Source organism: Gobio gobio (genome assembly GCF_949357685.1).
Source record: "Gobio gobio genome assembly, chromosome: 5".
Taxonomy (NCBI): Eukaryota; Metazoa; Chordata; class Actinopteri; order Cypriniformes; family Gobionidae; genus Gobio; species Gobio gobio.
In genome coordinates, this window is record NC_137101.1 from 16,544,285 (window position 1) to 16,564,785 (window position 20,501).

Consider the following 20,501-nt stretch of genomic DNA (forward strand, 5'->3'; position numbering starts at 1 on the left):
TGTGATTAGATGTGAAAACATCAGATATACAACACAACCAGCAGTTTGAACAAGTTTATTCAATTTTTCAACAATAAAACACAAAACTGGTACACAAGTTACAGGTAACCAGTGAGTACCTTTGCTGCACAACTGAGGAATTGAAGTCCAGCGAGACCCCTCGTCTCAAAAAACACAAAAAAACGTAGGGACTCCCGTCACGCCATGCAGACTGAGTGAAATATTCCCTCTGTGTTGTCGAAATATGGAGTTGTCACAGTCTGCACATTGCCTGTATGACAAAGCACCCTAAAGTTCTGACCCATGCAAACAGGAATCCAGTCATGCAGAAATAAAATGGCAGAAAGTGGCAGGTAGGCACATATTAAGGGCATGTATGTGACCTAATGCCAGAGCCAAAGCTACTTTGACAACATAAATTAATAAAGGTTAACAGATGCAGAGGGTGTAATGATAGCAATTATGAATCTTTTAACGTTTTACTCAACTACATCAATTGCTGGTGCCTAATGGATGTAGTTAAATAGCCACAAATCATAACAGGTTCAATAACCCAAGGCAAAATGCATGAACTCTGAATTCAAGATGCTGTATTTGGCATTTCGACTGGTGATGTTTTGAATTCAGAGCAGTTTAAATGGGTCAGCATAGTAAAGAGATGCTCCGCTACATTATTGCTGAATGACAGGAAGGTTATCCATTCTTTTTTTTTTGTTTATTGACTGTACAGATATACACAAAGGCCAAAATATCATAAGCATTGTGCTGACCAAACATGAAATAGTCTTAAATTTAAGTAGTTTTATTTATTGTAAATGTGTCAAGTGCTAGAAAGCTTGATGAAAATGGTAAGTGCGCACCTTTGTTGTATTATAAATTCAGGTCAGCTTGTTCTAGAGTAAAATTTGAATTAAATAATAATAAAGTGCTTTTAGCAAGGCTTTGTCTCATTGTTAAATTTAGCACATTATCAGGTCTTGCTCGGAAAGGCACTAGATCAATTTTAAACGAGTGTCTGCAGTTGGCTGAAATGTGTCGATTTAAAAATTTCGATGATGGATTATTCGTTGAAGGAAAAACAAACAGATTTTTATTTCAGTAAAAGCATTAAAAGTAAATCAAGGAGCACCTTATTCACAGTGATGTAATGACTGGTTTACAAAATCGGGTGAAACATGGGAACAGCTCTGCTATGGCTGTACAGCTTGAAAGAAACATTACTTGGTCTGGTGTTTGTGCCTTAATTGCAGATGTAACTGCAGATCTGAGCAACAGCGTCCAACCTAAAAAAATCAACATTCTCAGTGAAAACCAAAAAAATTGCCATTTTGTTAAAACATTCAACATTTCAACACTGTTTTGCACCATTTTCATTGAAGTAAAACCTTAAATCACAATCCCAGGCATCAATAGTTCTGCATAAGTTGGTATCTGTCTGGAACCTCAAACTAATTGAACCCCCAATTACATCACTGCTGATTAAATATTCAAGCTGTGGTGTGGTGATTTATAAAACTTAAATAATTCTTTGACAGGAGAGGAATTAAGATACATCAGTAAAAACAACTCAACGTCCCCCACGTCACTTCTGAAGGCCAATAAATAACAATATTACAATCTCAAGAAAGAAAAACAACAAAAAACAACTTTCAGGTCACTGACCCATATAGTGTTTGAGAAAAGAACCTTCTCTTTAAAGGAGATTTATGTTTTGTATTGATTTTCAAATCATTAAAAGGTGCATACGCAAAAAAGAAAAGAAAAAAAGGCATCCTACAGTTTTTGGTTTTAAGGCGGGCTGTGTTAGGATGGGGTTCCTTAGTCGATCCTTCTCTTCAAACAGCTTGAGTCCACACGCTGGCTTCAAGTGCCGTCGTCCTGCCCATGATCAGCTTCAAAAAAACATTTTAAATAAAAAAAAAAAAGTACACACATAGTACGTACACATACGGTCTCTCGCGCTCACAGCCCCCTCCTCTTTATTTTAAGCGTTCAATGAGTTCCTGGGTGAGGCCCAAGTTTAGCAGCTGTATCGGGGTAAGTTGGGCCAGGTGTGGGAAGGATTTGAGCAGACGCTCCCAGCACAGCTCTAGCAGACTGGGCACCACCAGCCAGATCTTAAACAAGGAACCAGTCCGCTTATTCTCATGGATGTTCACCACGCCGCCGTGGATGTACATGCAACCGGCCTGAGGGGGGGGAAACGAAACAAAAAGAAAAAGTTAACCGCAGAATAAATATGAATGACTGAAGAATTTTTTTTTTTATTATTTACAATAAATCAATAAAGTAAACTACACTGACCGGGGTAACAGCAGCACAGTGGAAGTACGCAGGTTCAGGCATCACTGCAGGTAGTTTATTCCACTGGAACGTCTGCAGGTTGATTTTCCACAGGTCGTCCAGTATTACTTCACCATTGTAACCTCCACATATAAATACATCTGCCACAAACAACAGCAGCAATCAAACACCGAGCTCTGCAAAGTAACAGTAAAAGTGTGACTATCTAATGCTGCGTTCCAGGCAGGTTTTTGAGCCTGTAAGTTACGACTTCAAACCACGAATCGCGACTTTGAGGCGTTCCAGGCAAAGGTAGCTAGATGTAAACAAAGAATGGCGGACCCTACGGGGCTTATGCTCATTTACAATCATTTCTATCGCCAAAGGTGCTTACTTCTTGCTTATTTGAGGGAAACGGAAGAGAAAAACCAGCGCATAAGGCAAGAGAAGCGGTTATCCCTTTTATTTTATGTTATTTGTATATTTGGAAATGTATTTGGTATTAAAGGTGCACTATGTAACATTTTTACAGTAAAATATCCAAAAACCACTAGGCCAGTACTTACAATATCCCAAATGATTCCAACTATTTGTAAATCGTGAGAAATTGCTATTTTAACCAAGGAACCAGGACATGTGAGGGAGTCGCCTGACGATTGCGTCATATCTGCGATTGAATCGATAATTAAAATAGTTGTCAACTAATTTAGTCATCGATTAGTTGGTAAATAACTTTTATTTGCCGTAAGCGTCTCATTTCGTGCATATTTTAAATCTGCGGTGACCAAAGTGTGGCAGTAAAGAGCCACCGGAGGTTTTACTCAGTCCGTATAGCAGGAGAAGTAGCGAATAGCCAATAGCTGACCTCGTTTTATGTCACGGGCTTCCCACAGAGCGTCTCTGCAGCATTCAGCGAGATGCAGAGGCAGGCGGCAGTGGAGTAAGCTCGAGAAAGAAAAAGAAAAAAGGGGAAAAACTAATCGAACGAAGTCATCCAAAGTGTGAGAGCACTTTACTTTGAGCCTTAAAAAAAACCCAAAAAAAAAAACCGAGTAACCTGTAAACTCTGCACTACTGAACTGGCCTGACACGGGAGTACTACGTCTCTGAACGAGCAATGTTGTGTGCAAATGTTAAGTCGTAAAAGCTGATAACATTGCATTTTAACAATTAACATTTTAAAGCTTTACAAACATGTTCCGTGATCAGTTTGTCGTTTACCAGTTCATAATTCAGTCTTGCAGCCTAATTATGACTGAATGAGAGAGGAAAAAAAAAGTGCATTTCAAATACATTTACCTAAGTATTTACTGCTCTTTTTCACACAGCAGGTTTTTTGTCAACCTTCTGATGGATTTTACTTTAAATTTTACTCTAAAATGGGAGTTCCATTCAGGTTTCATGCCATTGGCACTTTATTCGAAGGATTGTTTACAATTTCACAGCATAAGCTAAAGCTATAAAGCTGTTTGTTTCCCAGGTATAAGCTGTGTGTTTACAGGAAAAAAAATAAATAAAATGCAATTTACTGCAATTTTATTCTGTTTTACTCTTATTCTTCGTGAAAATATTATAAAAATATTATAATATATAAATTCTTCCTTAATAAGCTTTGTTTGGGATGTTAAACTACTTTAGGAGCCCTAAGGACTGCCATGGTGAAAACATGATTTCAAATCTCCTTGTGAAATTTGCTAGAATACGTATGGGTCAGTGTTTTGATTGCAGAAGAGTTCGACAAAGGATTACTAACACATAATAAAACACAACTCCAGGTATGTTTCTGATGAGGATATGACAATGCAAAATGGTTAAAATCTCTAAAAAGTCTATGTTGAATGATAGACCCTTCGTTAATAATTTACTTAGGAAAAAAATGGGCAAAACTAAAATATAAGTACATTTACCTATTAATTGGAAAAATAATCGACCGATTAATCGATTATCAAAATAATCGTTAATTGCAGCCCTACTCAGATGTATCGAATATGATAATCAGAACTTCGTTACCTCATACTCATACTCATGATCCGAAAAGCGAAGTGGCACCGGCGACTGTGTCATAACAAAAGTCCCGCCAGCGACTATGCCATAATAAAGGTCCCGCTGCTCGCGAGGCATGTGTTCCGCTCTTCTTATTAACAATCGCTCCAGCGGCCTTGCTCAGCTCCACAACACTCGGTCCTGCTCTGCTTCATACTACAGTAACATTAATAATCGCATCCATTAACATGATTTCTGCCCGAGTGCTATCCCGATTCTTTTCCACCGGCTGTGAGGTGAAGACCACATGTCCCAAGATTCTGCGCTCAAACGTGGCATTATCAAACTACGCCTTTGTTTTGAATAGGCGACCTCTAGTGGGCGGAAAAGTTACACAGTGCACCTTTGATTTATTCTTGCACTCAATGGACTGAAAACTAGCTAACGCTAGAAAAGCTGCTGATAATGCATAACATTTGCAGATAAATAACGTTAGAGCAATACCTTATTTTAATAATGTTTCGCAGGCTATGTGACGTCAGAGCGCGTAACTGGTAGTACATCGATCTAGTACGAGTTCACGGGTGGGAAGTCACGGGTTTGACTGCCGTTCAAGAGCACTTTCACAGGTAGAAGGTTGGAAAAACACAGGTTTGCCTGGAACGTGGCATTAAATTCAACGTTTAAATTTACCATTTTTAATCTGCACACAACTATGACATCGCCGTGGGGCTGGGTATCCTGAAGAATGAAAAGAAAAAAAAAAAAGCACTGAAGCAGCACGCAAGACAAAACATTCCGAGTGTGCTTTCATCGTCAGATGTCAAAAAGATTCAGATGAGCATTTCATTACTAACCTATTCTTTCATGAGGCTTAGTTGTGATTTCCTCCCAGGAATTTGTTTCCAGGTTATATGCGTGTATCTAATACAAACATTAGGGACAATTGTCACTTACAATACAATTTCTGAAAAAAAAATCCATGTTGTTATAAGCAGTTTGATTAGACCATTTAAGAACTATTTGCACAGAGACGTGTTCATGTTTCATGAGCAAGGCCCATGATTTAAACAAATCAACAAATTAAATCATGTAACATTTGTGAAGTGAACATTACCTAAATTGGTGATTCATGGAAGCATTTGTACCTTGTCTAATGGGTAGGAAGTCCAGGAAGTTCCACCTCCTAGAATATATATCCTCTGTCCATCATGAGCTATCTCATGCCTATATCTACAAGAAAGAAATTTAGAAGGAAGTTTGTCATATCTGCTCAAAGACTGACCTTTTAACATCAGGCAAATAGTAGGTGGCACAAGAATAAACCTCATTGGTTCTTGCGGAAGCTCAAACGTGTTGCGTAACACAAGAATGAACCTCATTGGTTTTCCTATCTCTTCTGACTGTCAACCTGTATTTACATACCCGCACGCCCATGTTATGTGCTTTGAGATACGTGGTAATTTAACGCCTTCTCTGACACTTTGCAGACTCTGTTGTGAGTGTTCATGTGTTTTGGAGGATACGTGGCTTTGGAAGGGGGGGGGGGGGGGGGTGGGATCTTATGCTTTTAAAGCTAGCTTGCTATTGCTAGCCTCTCTAAGATTGCCTACCCTACCTTTATGTTTAGATGTGAATAAAAGCCAAAATTATATCTGTTCATCATATAAAGCAATCATGTCTATTCATAAGGCTTGAATTAAACCCGCCTGATTCATACATATTTATTTGACGATTTCTGTATGAATATTTTGAACCATCAGTATTTTGGGTGAATAGACTTTCAATAAACGGTTACAACCAAACCCCAAATCAAAAAATGTTCACTTACCGCTCCTCAGGCAGGTCGTCCGGAGGGTTGTTGGGTTTCAGGTGAATCCACTCGCGCGTTGTCAGATCCAGTCTGTGAAGATCTGTGCTGTAGATGTAGCCCGTCGTACCACCAAATACATACAGGAAGCCGTTGATTATGGCCATCGCCTGCAAAATGCAATAATAGTGATCGCTCAATTAATCTACATAATATAGTATGTTTATTAGAAAACAGTGGATACATTTGTTTGGGTTTTTGTACCTGTCCATATATTCGATTGGGTTTCTTTCCCCTGCAGTTGAGGAGGGACCAACGTTTGTATTTAACATTGCAGACGTGAACATCATTTCCGTTGTTTTCCCCGAACGGGATTCCGGTCCCGCCGAACACAAGCAGGTTGTTTCCGTGCAAAACAGCTGTGTGACGTACAAACAAGATGGTCAAGAGAGGAAAGCAGTTTAAAACACCTGACTTACCAGTGGCTTTTTGTCACATATTTCACATATTTAAAGGTCCCATGGCATGGATTTTTTATTTTATTTTATAATGTATTCTGAGGTGTACTTATATTATTAGTATGATTTTTACATCATAAAATGTCCATTTAGAAATTAAAGCCATTTTTTCAATACTGATGTTTGCCCTCTGGCTGAATGCCCTGTTTCAAGGGGCGTGTCTGCTGTGAGACTTCAGTAAAAACGGCCACTGTTGTGATTGGCTGACATCTTTGCATTTGAAATGAGCGGAGGGGGCGTGGTTTAACGAGGTCACGAGGCACATCAGAGAGACGGATGTCACTTCTCATCAGTTCTCAGCACGTCTCAGTTCAGTGAACTGTTGTAGTTAGTAGCAAATACTTCAGGTTACTAGTTTATTTCTAGTCGGAGGGACTGTCACTCATGTCAGAAAGTTAGTAACTTTAGTAAATGATGGATCAGCGCTGACTCGAGACGAGAACCGTTTAGAACGATTCAGTCCGATTTGGTGAACTGGTTCGACCGGTTCACTAAAAAGAACGATTAATTCGCGAACCGGACATCAATGGACCAGAGACGGAGAGATTGCTAACAAAAAGTTATATATTGTAACTACTGAGTTATGAGAGCACTGTCAGTGCGAGTTTATTTTGTTTGTATCTGAGAGTTCTGAATAAAGTCCCAGTCACGCCGAGCCCGTCTTCCTCCTTATTCTACCAACTTTGTAACACATGTAATGTACCATTACAGCTGTTGAGATAAACGAGTTACGAGTAAATGTTGATTATAGCATTATTTTTAGATATTTTCCTATCATATGAAAAGCGTCAGTGATGCACATTGTGTACACAGCGCAAACAGACACAACAGCGCAGTAATCGAATGTAATCCAGTTTATTGTGGGAATAGCTGGCTAGCCTAGCCCGGATACCCTCACGCTTACCCCCCTTCTGCTTAAAGGGTTAGTTCACCCAAAAATGAAAATTCTGTCATTAATTACTTACCCATAATTACTTATGACCTCCGTTCATCTTCGGAACACAAATTAAGATATTTTAGTTGAAATCTGATGGCTCTGAAAGGCCTCCATTGGCACAATGCACGGTTCACTCTCAAGACCCTTAAAAGGTACTAAAGACGTTGTTACAAAGTCCATCTCACTACAGTGGTTCTAAAATAACTCGACTCGAGAATAACTCGAGAATCGACGAGAATAGTTTTTGTGCGCAAAAAAACCCTAAATAACGACTTATATAGTGATGACGATTTCAAAACAAGGCATCATGAAGCTTCGAAGCGTTATGAATCAGTGAGTCGAATCAGCGGTTTGGATCGCCAAATTTCAGCAGTTTGGCGGTTTGACACGCGATCCGAATCATGATTCGACTCACTGATTCATAACGCTTCAAAGCTTCATGATGCCTTGTTTTGAAATCGTCATCACTATGTAAGTCGTTATTTAGGGTTTTTTTGCGCACAAAAACTATTCTCGCCGATTCATAAAGTTATTTTAGAACCACTGTAGTGAGATGGACTTTGTAACGACGTCTTTAGTACCTTTTAGAGTTGACTGTGCATTGTGCCAATGCAGGCCTTTCAGAGCCATCCGATTTCAACTAAAATATCTTCATTTGTGTTCCGAAGATGAACGGAGGTCTTACGGGTGTCGAACGACATGAGGGTAAGTAATTAATGGCAGAATTTTCATTTTTGGGTGAACTAACCCTTTAATCTCGCGCCGCGTATGGTGCCTCCGCTGTGGGTTATATGCAGTACTGGGGGTCGGTGATGTTGAAGGCCGACCGACCAGTGCAGCCCGAGCTTTGGCGTGCTTGAGGTTTATCTCTAAAGATGTGGCTCTGCCGATGTTGAGCAGAAACTCACGACTGTATGCACATTTTAGAACAGATAGACGCGACGAGGACGTACAAAAACACTGACTCACAAGATAGAAAACACTGTTCTGTCGGGAGAGAGAGAAGCCGCAGCGTGTGCACGAATAATAAAGTTCTGTGTGAACTTGATTAATTAGCTACACATCGGAAATCACTGATCACAGATCAGAAGGAACTGAAAAAAAGACTTTGGTTTTCTTTTGTACATCCAAACACTGAGAAACTGCCAGCATTCACTCGTTCACAAGCCATGATCTCTTGAGGAAAAACAAATATGGCACTCGCATGGGCGTGCCAAATTCTTTGGGCAGAGGAAAGGGAGGTAACCGTTCCAGTTATGACGTTCCTGTTATGACATCATAACAGGAAAATTCAAGATCAGCTTGTCTGAGCTGTCATTTTCTTAAAGGCAGAGAAAGAAAGCCAGAGCTCGGTTTACACCATTCAAAATTTCTTGCTACTTGGGGACAATATTCAGGCTAGGGGAACTCATATTAATGTTGAAAAACCTCATAAAATTTAAATTTCATGCCATGGGACCTTTAAATCAAAATACCTCATAGACTAGAAATCTAGACAAATCTAATTTGCCACGAGTTTAGTCTAGCAACTCTCTGTAGACCTGCAAGCTGGAAAAACCAAACTCTGGTCAGGCCAATCACATCGTGTATAGAGTCGGTGGACGGGCTTAACATAATGACGGCACGTCACGGCAGAGTTGCGGCGGATCCGCGTGCTACTCGTAAACAAAGCAGCTGGCGAACGGCGGTCTTTCAAATCGGCTTTGGCCGCGACTCTGGAAGACTTTGAGTTAAGCTTTTCTTTGAGAAAAGAATGGCACCGAAGTCATTCTTAATAAAGGAAGATGTGTTTGGAGTTTTGCCGACCGGATACGGCGAAAGTTTAATCCATCAACAAGCTCCGCTTCACGTTGCTCTCTGGTTTGTTGTAGCGCTATCCAATTGCGTGCAGAGGGAATTTGAAAAACAACCGTTTGTCCCACACCTGGAATTGAGCCCTGTCAATGGTGAGTTCCCAGACCCAACATCTTGATGTGGGTCTGGCTTGTCAGGCTATCATACCTAACATATTAAATAAATATAATTTTCATATTACCTGACATCGAAGCCAGTTCGGTGGGCATGAAACCCTCTGTGCGGATCTGTTGCCATGTCCCTGTGGCAAAGTGGAACCTCCACAGCTCCCTGAACAGCGGGTAGTCTTCATTTTCTGAGCCGCCCGATTCATCGTAGTCGGGGTTGTACCCTCCGAACACATAGAGGTTGGTGTTGTCTGCCACACAGCGATGGCCGCTCCGGGCCGGAGGGGCTCTGTGACCTACAGAGACAGACAGCATCCTATTGATGATGAGACGACAAACAGCTGGGAAGTCCTCAGAAGTTAGCTTCTGTCTTGAAAGGTAGAAGGAAAGATTTATGATGGAGGGAAAATGAGACCCCAGATTGCTGCTGGGATTGAACTGTAAGGCAACAAATTCTGAGTAAGCACAATACAACGTCAATATTCAAGCCTCGACGGGACAATTCTGGAAAGCAGGAAAGAGATTTAAAAAAAAAAAAAAAGACACATTTCAGATGGTTCTTCACAAAGTCACCTGTGAACCAAAATGAAAACTGTATTATTTTTATTAACAGTTACATCCATAACAGAAGCATTACCCATTCTGATTTGAATAAATTTGGCCTATAAAAATGTATCTACATTTCAGATACAAGCATATATATCGTACACTTTTTTTAGTTAGATCAGCTCTATTATGAGTAAAGTGAGCAAATTCAAAAACATATAACCATGTCCATCCTACTTGAAATGTGTACTCGAGGCTACAAATTAAAACAGAGCAAGTTTCATAATCTCCAACCAGATTTATTCATATTTAATGCACTCATACAAATATGGCAGATGTGGATTCGGGAACAAGGATTAGCCTTAAATTAACTTCCTTCTCTTAGATAAAGCTTGGAAATGTGTCAAATGGTCAATACGTATCAGTTGTCCGAAGTTTGACTTATTTAAAATAAACATCTACACAATGGCGACTTCAAATACAAAAATGTAACAAAACAGCATGGGTAACAAATAGTGAACAGAACACAACTGTAACCACTAGTTCAAATCCTCATAAGCCTTCATTCCTTATCCAGGCCTACTTAATTAAATATTCATATCAAAGAAGCTATGGCCACTCCCCCAAACACAATGCAGATTCAGATACACAAACAGGATCTTAGCTGAAGCAATATAACATTTATAAACAAGTTAATTATTTATTACTATAATAATTGTTATATGCATGTTAACTACTGCTATTAAGATTATATATAAATACATAATTTAGTTTTATTAGTATTATTGTAAATAAATATATTATTAAAATTGAAAGAATAATATTACATACATTTAATTAATTACAGCAGGGTTTCTGCAGGTTTTATGAAGGTAATTCAAGACATTTTGATGACCAATTAAAGAAAAATTAAGTAAATGGAGGGGGATCTAACATGTCAATTTTTTCTCTAAATGTAAATGTCTAGGAAACACACAATGAGTTGTATTAACAACACTTTAAAGTCTGAAAATACAATTTCCAACAGATCTCCATTACTTAATTGGATATTAAATTAAAAAAACTTAAAGTCTGAATAACTCTGCTCCCCAACACTAGAATATGGAAATAACTTTTAGTGAACCTTCTGATCACACTGCAAAAATTTTTCTTTTTCAGTAGTTTTGTGAGAAGCAAAATTACAAAAGATAAGAAATCTTGTGAAAGTGATCTTATGATTAAAACAAGAACAAATATCTGCCAATGGGTTCAGAAAAATCAAATTAATTTAAATGAAAAAGTAATTTTCATACCCAATGACAGATACTTGTTTTAAGCAAAAACTCACTTAAAAAAGGTGCAGTGTTTAGTATTTATAATGATCTATTGACAGAAATGCAATATAATATACATAACTATGTTTTCAGTGGTGTATAAAGACCTTACATAATGAACTGTTATGTTTTTATTACCTTAGAATGAGCCATTTCTATCTCCATACACCACGCGCGGGTCCCCTTACAGTGAAATCGTAATTTTTGCACCGTTATGTTTCTACAGTAGCCCTAAACGGACAAACTTTTTTACAGAGCGCTAGTCACTCCGTGCTCTCTCCGACGACAACATTTTTGTCCTGTGTCGGCTACCGTAGTGCTGGTCGATTGCAATTCACATCCTCAACCCTCGATGGCGCTGAAAATCACACACTGCACCTTTAATTTTGTTCAATTTCTCACAAAACAAGACATAATTTCTTCATTTTGCATCTCAAGCAAATGTATCTTGATTTGAGGATGTTTAGATATTTGTAATGGAAAACAAAACAATTTTTTTTTTTTTTTGCAGTGCATGCAATTTCATTTTGGAATTTAATTTAGAGCCCTATAAAATTTGTTTTATACATTTTTTTTGTTTTCCATTTTAATGGTTACATTAAATTGTATTAATAAATAAGCATGTCTAATTCATTGAAATCATGAAAGTAAAAACAAAAACATTTTTAGGGCCCTATTAAATATGTTTTATTTTATCTACCAAATTCTGTGTTAACCATTTTAGGGTAAACTATTTACTCACATGAGTAAATAGTGATTTTTGGGTGAAAGTCCTACTTTTGATTTATTCATCTAAAAGTTGACAAATTCCATGACATTCCACATTATACAGTAAATTCCATTTTTCTAAATGGATTCTGCGATTCCATACCCATTTTCCGCATCACGGAAATCAAAGTGCCCTAATTTATTACCATGATATCGAATTTAAGACTTTCTGCTCCAATTTAAGGCCTTACATTTTAGAAACATACAGGTTACATACATTTCATATCTTAAAACAAAACATTTTACAATTAACTAAAAGATGTAAAATTTCCATACATCCCAGTGTACATAATTTGATAAGGTGACACCCAACTTTTCGAATCTCTGAAAAGATTTGATCTGCACTGTTCAAAGGCCACTGAACCTACAATCACAGCATGTGAAGCCTCACCCTTGCAAATTTTTAGCCAGTGAATTTGCCTTGAAACCTGGTCGCTGCACCTGAGTGAGAGCATCGCAGGGATAATAAAGATGGGAGGGAAGGGGAAAAAAAATAAAAACTGACACAAATCAATAATAAAAAAAGGATCAATACACATTCCTCACTCACAACCAGACAAACACTTTGGCCTTTCCCGTTTTTTTAACACCCAAGCCATCCTGCCCCAGCTTTGCCCCAATGAAAGCTTAGCAGAAAGAGCCCTGGCAAAAAGAGCGGTGGTCTTTTTCTACACCACAGTGAAGAAGAGCAGTTTTGAAGAGAGGGAGGGTGGGGACAGCATGGGGGAGGCCTCCAGATTTGTCATGTGGGTTCTTTTCTTTTTTGAAGTTCAGTTAAAGGCAGACATCGCCTATTACCCACCTTCTCTTAAAAACCTGTTAGGGATCCGTAGACTGGGGCAGGGCTGGCCGAGGATTCTTCGAGCTTGTACCCAGGAAATTCTCTTCTTAGAGCCTGTTACCACAATTACCGCAGTCAGACAGACAAAATAACAACAACAAAAGGACAATGGCAAAATAAAGAAAAACATAAACAGACAAACACCCTGCCCATCACTCAAGGGGTCAACAAATGAATTTGGAAATAAAAAAGGCTAATGCACAATAAAGTGAGGTGGTATGTCACTTCCTACATTAAAAAAGCAACAACTCCTCACTGCCACACGTCCCACAGTTTAAGTAATCTGTGCAATCACCGTGAAATACATTAAGAGACTCAAAAGTACCACAAAATACTCAACGGAGTCCAACAGCCCTAATACTCAAAACAAAGTACAATGAAAATCTTCCTTATGTACAAGTGCATGAACAGCATATATCCGGGACAAAATAAAAACATGTACGACTGCCAAAAAAAAAAATTTCACTATAACATATGCTGTCTGAAGAATAGAAAAAGTGATGAAAATAAAGCAAAGGTGGTTTGGTTAAATAAATATATATTTGATCTATTATCAAAACCTGTATTTACATTAAATGGATGCAGATAGGGTGTAATAATATATCATGTCAAAATTGTGGACAATATTGTGAATAGTACTAAAATTCAATTTTATAGAGTTTTAGTGTCAGTACTACATAACTACTATTTATAAAGTTAAATATAATGTATAAAAATGCAATTTGGGAATATTTGTGGGTCCTAATAATGCCAAATGTCCTGTTTCCAGTAAAAAGTGACCTACATTATTTTAAATACATCTAGTCAGTGACCGAGTGCAAGCATATTCGTCTAAAATAATTCTGTATTTTCAGTTTCAGAATCATTAATATTTTTATTTTGGGGTCACCGCTGTCCTGTGCATTGTGTTACCAGCACCAAGTCCAAGCCTATTAATTTCCACCCCCAATGTAATACCAAATTTAGCATTTTAAAATAAACAGTACATTTTGTGTTAACCTTTTACTATATGTCTTTGAGTACTGCAATAATATCGTATTGCGAGTTCAGTCTCGTGATATATGTCGAATCGTGACATGAGTGTATTGTTACACCCCAAATATACACTACAGTTCAAAAGTTTGGAGTCAGTACGTTTGGGGATTTTTTTTTAAATAATACTTTTATTCAACAAGGAAGCATTCAATTAATTAAAGGTGACAGTAAACACATTTACAAGTTTTTAAATTTCAAATAAATGCTGAAATTTCATAAAGGGTTAGTTCACCCAAAAATGAAAATTCTGTCATCATTTACTCACCCTCTAGTCTAGTTGTTCCAAACCTGTATGAGTTTCTTTGTTCGGCTGAACACAAAAGAAGATATTTTGAAGAATGTTTATAACCAGGCAGATAGAGCAACCATTGACTACCATAGTATTTTCCCCCTACAATGGTAGTCAATGGTTGCTCTATCTGCCTGGTTATAAACATTCTTCAAAATATCTTCTTTTGTGTTCAGCCGAACAAAGAAACTCATACAGGTTTTGAACAACTTGAGGGTGAGTAAATGATGACAGAATGTTCCTTTTTGGGGGAACTATCCCTTTAACATTGATAATAAGAAATGTTTCTTGAGCATCAAATAAGCATATTAGAATGATTTCTGAAGGATCATGTGACACGAAATACTGGATTAATAATGCTGAATTTTTTTATTGTAATATTTCACAATATTACTGTTTTACTGTACTTTTGATTAAATATATGCAGCCTTGGTCAGTGAAAAAGACATCTTTCAAAAAGAATACAAAAATACGAATAAAAAAAAATAAAGGGGTTTAATCAGATTTTCCCACAGCTTTTTACCAATTACTTTCCATGATTTTCCCAAGCCCTAATGATTACTGAATAAGGATTTTTGCAGAGATTGCACTGACAAAGGCAATTCGCAGTCAATAAAATAGAGCCTAACATAACATTTTTTATTACTTTAAAGAACTGAGATTCTTAGGCCCGGTTTCACAGACAAGGCTTAGATTAAGCCAGGCTTAGTTCAATAAGGACATTTAAAGGAATAGTTCACCCAAAAATAAAAAAACATTTTTTACTCACTCTGACTCAAGTGGTTCCAAACCTGTATGAAATCCTTTGTTCTGCTGAATACAAAAGATGATATTTTAAAGAATGTCAGTAACCAAACCCAGAAACTGTTCCCCTACTATGGAAGTCAATGGGACCCATCAACTGTTTCTTCAAAATATCTTCTTCCTTGTTCAGTAAAAGAAAGAAATTCATACAAGTTTGGAACAAATTGAGGCTGAGGAAATTCATTTTTGGTTGAACCTTTAAGTAGCTTTTATAGATCTGCCTCAGAAAAAACCCATTACTGGCGTGAATCTTGAGACAAAAAAATGGCACCGACATATTTTTACATATGTCAGAGCAAGTTTTATTTCAGTTAAAACATCTCAAACAAGCATTTTAGTCTGGGACTAGGCTTAAGCATCGTCTGTGAAACCTGACATTATTTACTTATTTTATTTAAAGAGCACCTATCATGGCATTTAAAATGTTCCAAATATTGTTTTAGAAGTCCCCAACAACAGTTTTGCATGCATGCAATGACAAAAAAGAATTTAGTTTTCTTATAATATGCATTTATTTTTACCTGTTTTGACAGCGATTCTCAAATGATTCCTTTAGTGATTCACTTTTCAAAACCCCACCTTTACGTGACGCTAATCTGCGGTGATTGGTCCGATGATGACCCAGGCAGTTGTGATTGGTATAGTCTGTGCAGATATTTTCGGAAACGGAACGCCCATCAAAGTCTTATAGTGACAGTAATTTGTTAATATGTGTCAGGAGTTATGAATATGAAAACCGCGTCGGTACCGTTTGATTGTAATATGAGCCTCAGCTGATCTCATTCATAAAAAAACTCCTCTATTCTCCTCACGAAGACTCGCGACAAATCAACATCCCTCAGGGCTTTTAGTTCAAAAGTGTGCAGATGAGGAGACATATTGATAGATTCTCATATGTCTGTGTCAAATTTCTAAACAGAGGAGTATTTTTTATTCAATACTTCCTCAAAATGCGCAGATGTCTCTTATGTGTTGTTTTCAATTCATACAGGCAGCCGGAGGGCGCTCTGTGCACATGTAGTCCATATATGGTACAGACAGACGAAGAAGATACCATGTGCCATAATAGAAGTCCATAATAAAAGCTTCCTGAGATCGCGAAACATGCAAATAGAGACATTTGAAGACTAATAAACACACAATCGCGACGATGTATGGTTTGTCTTCAAGCCACTTAGTCTTCAAATGCTCATCCTTGGGCAGATGAAAAAAGTTTGCTTTTGAGTCGCACTTCAGAACACAGCGTCTCGTCGCCATGATGTTTTCTAGTTTTCACTGGCGTCTTGGAGCGCAATAAGTGGGCGTATCGTATTCAAATAACTTGACAAGTTGACGTCATCTAGTCAGAGAAAAAGCTTCGGTCTTCTAACGATTCTTAAAAATGACTCAGTCGACTCTTACTTTTGAAAGAAAATAACTATATATACGGTTTACTGTCATATTTCAAAACTTTGCAGGATGTTTTTGTTCACTTAGATCTATGTTACACACTACATGAAAGGTAAATTTCAAAATTGCATGATAGGTGCTCTTTAATTCTGACTTATCCAGACCTGCAAAAAAAAAAAAAACCTCTCTGTTAAAGGTGCACTATGTAAATAAATGTGAGTAAAATATCCAAAAACCACTAGGCCAGTGTTATATATTTTGTTCAGTTGAGTACTTACAATATCTCAAATGTTTCAAACTATTTGTAAATCGTGAGAAATTGCTTTTTTAACCAAAGAACCAGGACGTGTGAGGGAGTCAACTGTCAATTGCGTTAACCTCGGTTCCCAGATTTATTTTGCAGAAACGCTTTACTCTTACTGCAGTGTGAACAAGTGTCATAGCGGCCGCCGAACGAAGGCACAGAGTAACGTCATAACATAATTTAACAACACACTCAGATTAGGGCTGGGCGATATATCGCATGACATTCAGTACGTTTACATGGACAACAATACTCCGATATTAATCTGATTAAGACCATACTCTGATTAAGAAACTACCATGTAAACAGCGATTTCTAATTACCTTAATCCGGTTAAAGCCATACTCGAATTAAACAAAAATCGAATTAAGACATGTGGAGTATGCCTATTTTAGTCGCATTATCCAAGTGCATTGTAGACATGTACACACCTTAATCTAACTATTAACGTCGCGTAGGAGTTTTCGCCGCATTTTTTGACAGGACACACACACCAGGCACACACACCAGGCAAGTGCAGAGGGGAGGGCTTTGGGGGCTCGTATCAAAAGTATATAAAGTGCCCCTCTAAACAATCATCAATAATATTGTGACAAATAAAACAGAATTTGGATTATAATTAATATAACCGCGCGTACAAAACAGTAACAATGCGCTCAAATTCCCGTTTATCTTTTACGTATCTTTCAGTCTGAAATGTCGTTGCCATGACGTGTTGCTATGGTGCGTGACTGCGTGTCTTGCTTGACTGCTCACTCGGACACGGCCTCCTCTATATTTTTTTTCTTTGTGTTGTAATAATTCTGCTCATTGTAAAAGTAAAATACAATAAGTTTGTATCTGTAATCCCAGATTCATAATTGTCTGCTTACAACAGCGGTCGGGAACCTCTAGGCTCGCGAGCCATATGGCCATTCAGTGAGCGCTTGTGGCTCGATGGCAGAAAAAAACAATCCAAACAATCACGATTTTGAAACCTTAATTTTCATCATTAATCAAAGCTATTGTTCGAAATGTAGGCTGTCAAGAAGGAGGCAAGATGGGCAGTGTCTCTTAAAAAAAACTGAAAGACACGATATATAATATTACAAAAAATAAAACTACATTTACCAGCACCAAGAACATTGACAGTAAGCCCCTTCAAAATACAAACTGAAGATGGTCGGATGACAAACTGCAGGCCATGACATGATTACTATTGCACCAAATGAAAAGCGAGTCACATGATTAGATTTGAGGTTTTTAAGATTGTCATATGCAAATCATCATCTGAGGGCTACATTTACAGTGAACCGGCTGCCTCCAGCTAAGAAGTGCATTTTATGCATGACACCACAGCAGCTTCAAAACACACATTTAGGACAACCTTTGAGTAACATACAGCATTCTTGCTAACCCAAGAAGCCTATGCCGAATACATGCATTCTGTTTGCTGTAGATTTTGCGCAAGTTTTAAAACGATCATCATATATATATATAAACAGGAAGGAGGATACAAGTGGCTAGAGCTGCAGGCTATGTGATGGGTGGTGTGAATATCATTACTGTCCTAATGTCACACTGCAAGCACTAGTTGCCTGAAATGATCAGTGTATGTCTTACTGCTGAAAAATTAAAAGGGGGTGTTTACACCGTGACTCTGAGTAGAACCAGGCCGGGCTTTTATTTACCCATGGAGTTGTATTTACCCATGTGCTGATCTGTGGCACTATTAACAGTCCAAACAAACGACCAAGTGAATTACATCTCTGAACTATAAACACCACACTAAACACAGAGTAATTCTGTGTATAAGCCTTGCCACAGCCATTCTTTTTACTGGTGGTGTGCATTAAAAACCATTTAGTCTACAACATTCAAACAGAATTGGATTTATTTATATGTCTAGATTAAATGTGTATTTTAGTTACAAATTCCTCCCCAAAACTTGCATTTATTTAGTCAATCAATCAATATGTAACAAGTACATGATTGCAAACAGGTTTGCTTATTCAGGGCTGAAATGAATTAAATCTGGAAACCGAGAACAGAGATCAAGAACCAGCTGCTTATATAAATTAATTAATAACAACTATAATTGGCACAGTTTGCACTTTAAAACAGAAGTAGAGATTAGTCTATATAATCAACATTTAACGGATGCATTCGTACAAAAAAAATTATTAATTAAAGACATGCTTAAACTTCACTTGACAAGAGGATCAAAAAGTTGGTCAATTAGGCATTAAATGCTGTTGTAAATTATTAAAATGATTCATAGAGTAAAAACAGGTCTGACAGCTGTAACTTAGCTAAATGCAAATTAAGTTGTCAAGCTCAATTCCCACGCTAACAGTATTTAACGCAACTTTTTGACAGTAAAGGCAACATCAAATGACGACAACAATGCACAGCCTTTTGCAAAGCATAATATATGATACATATCATAAATTAATAGACGCGAACTTGAAAAGTTTCAAACCAAAACAAAACCATTAGCGATACGGCTAACGCTAGAAGCTAGCATCGCGAGAGATGTGACATACAAAATAACTGTGCTTTATATTATGACAGATATTAGACAGAACATTTATTTTTCTGGAAGAAATATTGTTGTTTTTATGCTTAATTCACGCTGTTAACGGAGTCCTCACTGACCTGCGGCTCTAAGCGGAGGCCTTCCAGACAGACGTTCAAACTGATTGAGTCTGTCCGGGCTGTGTGCTCTTTCTGCGGCAGACATCGCTCCAAAAATCACGCACTCGCAGACAACGGGGTTTCCTTCAACAAACAGAGGTGTACCGCAGAGCATAACTCAGCCCATTCTCCCCGGGAAGAGACGCTTAAATGAAATAGATGAACCTGACCGGTTCTCCTTTGCAATGACTGTGAAGGCAGAAACGCTGGAGATGAAACCTTCAAGATGGCCACCAAAAAAGACATATTTGGATGTTTTTTTTCTGCCTTTCAAAATAAAAGTCTTCATTATAAACGTCAAACTTTAAAATCATGAAGCCCATAAATCAAAAGACAAATGCAGGGTGTCTGAAAATTCGATTTGTACAAATTTTGTAATTTTTAATTAAATACTTAAGATGACACAATGTTAAATCATAAAAACCCTGCAGTTTGTTGTATAAACCCTGCTGCTGTTCTATAATTTACCATGATATCAAAGTTAGATTTTTTTTGTCTATTTTATGGAACATTGCCGTATTTATTATAAATTATTTATCTGTGCACATCATTCTTTTTTTTTTTTTAAATTTCATGTGCACTCGTAATCTTTAAATTTCCCTTAAACATTTCATCGTCATTTCCTCATCATCAATAAGTCATACAAAATGTCATGTCAAATGTCATACATTACTTTCAAAATGAATAGTTTATTTATTATATCTCTATACTATAATTTACCACAAGGCAATCTAATTGTCGTAAATGTACGCCTACCTGCACAATTATTTTGCATATTGAGAGCTGCTTATAGACTGTAAGCTGTATGTGTGGTTACATCATATATTTTTATTTATTTGTCTCTGATTAACATAACTAAGATGCTAATGAAAATAATATTTTATCACTGCATTTGAGAGGGGAAAAACAAGCCTGGTCATGGGTTACAACAATTAAACTATTATAATTTGGTGTTAACCACTGTCATCAAAATAAAAATAACAAAATGACAGAAAGCTTCTTAACCGGTTCCCAGGCAACATTTTTGTAAAGGAGGGGCGGAAC

The 20,501-nt window shown here is 37.5% G+C and overlaps 1 protein-coding gene across 3 annotated transcripts; it reads right to left on the bottom strand.

Moving 5' to 3' along the window:
• Positions 1-38: 38 nt before the first annotated feature.
• klhdc10 (kelch domain containing 10) lies at positions 39-19,701 on the bottom strand. Of its 3 annotated transcripts, XM_079817885.1 has the most exons (10): positions 19,419-19,680; positions 12,922-13,014; positions 9,567-9,788; positions 6,341-6,495; positions 6,098-6,246; positions 5,415-5,499; positions 5,124-5,190; positions 4,960-5,007; positions 2,305-2,444; positions 39-2,189 (listed from the first exon to the last, which is right to left on the bottom strand). In XM_079817885.1, the coding sequence occupies exons 1-10, from the start codon at positions 19,570-19,572 to the stop codon at positions 1,980-1,982; spliced, it is 1,323 nt and encodes a 440-aa protein (XP_079674011.1). In that variant the 5' UTR covers positions 19,573-19,680; the 3' UTR covers positions 39-1,979. The 3 variants fall into 3 exon arrangements, with proteins under 3 accessions (XP_079674011.1, XP_079674012.1, XP_079674013.1); XM_079817886.1 differs by lacking the exon at positions 12,922-13,014 and having other exon boundaries at positions 19,419-19,701; XM_079817887.1 differs by lacking the exon at positions 12,922-13,014 and having other exon boundaries at positions 9,567-9,862; positions 19,419-19,658.
• Positions 19,702-20,501: the final 800 nt, after the last annotated feature.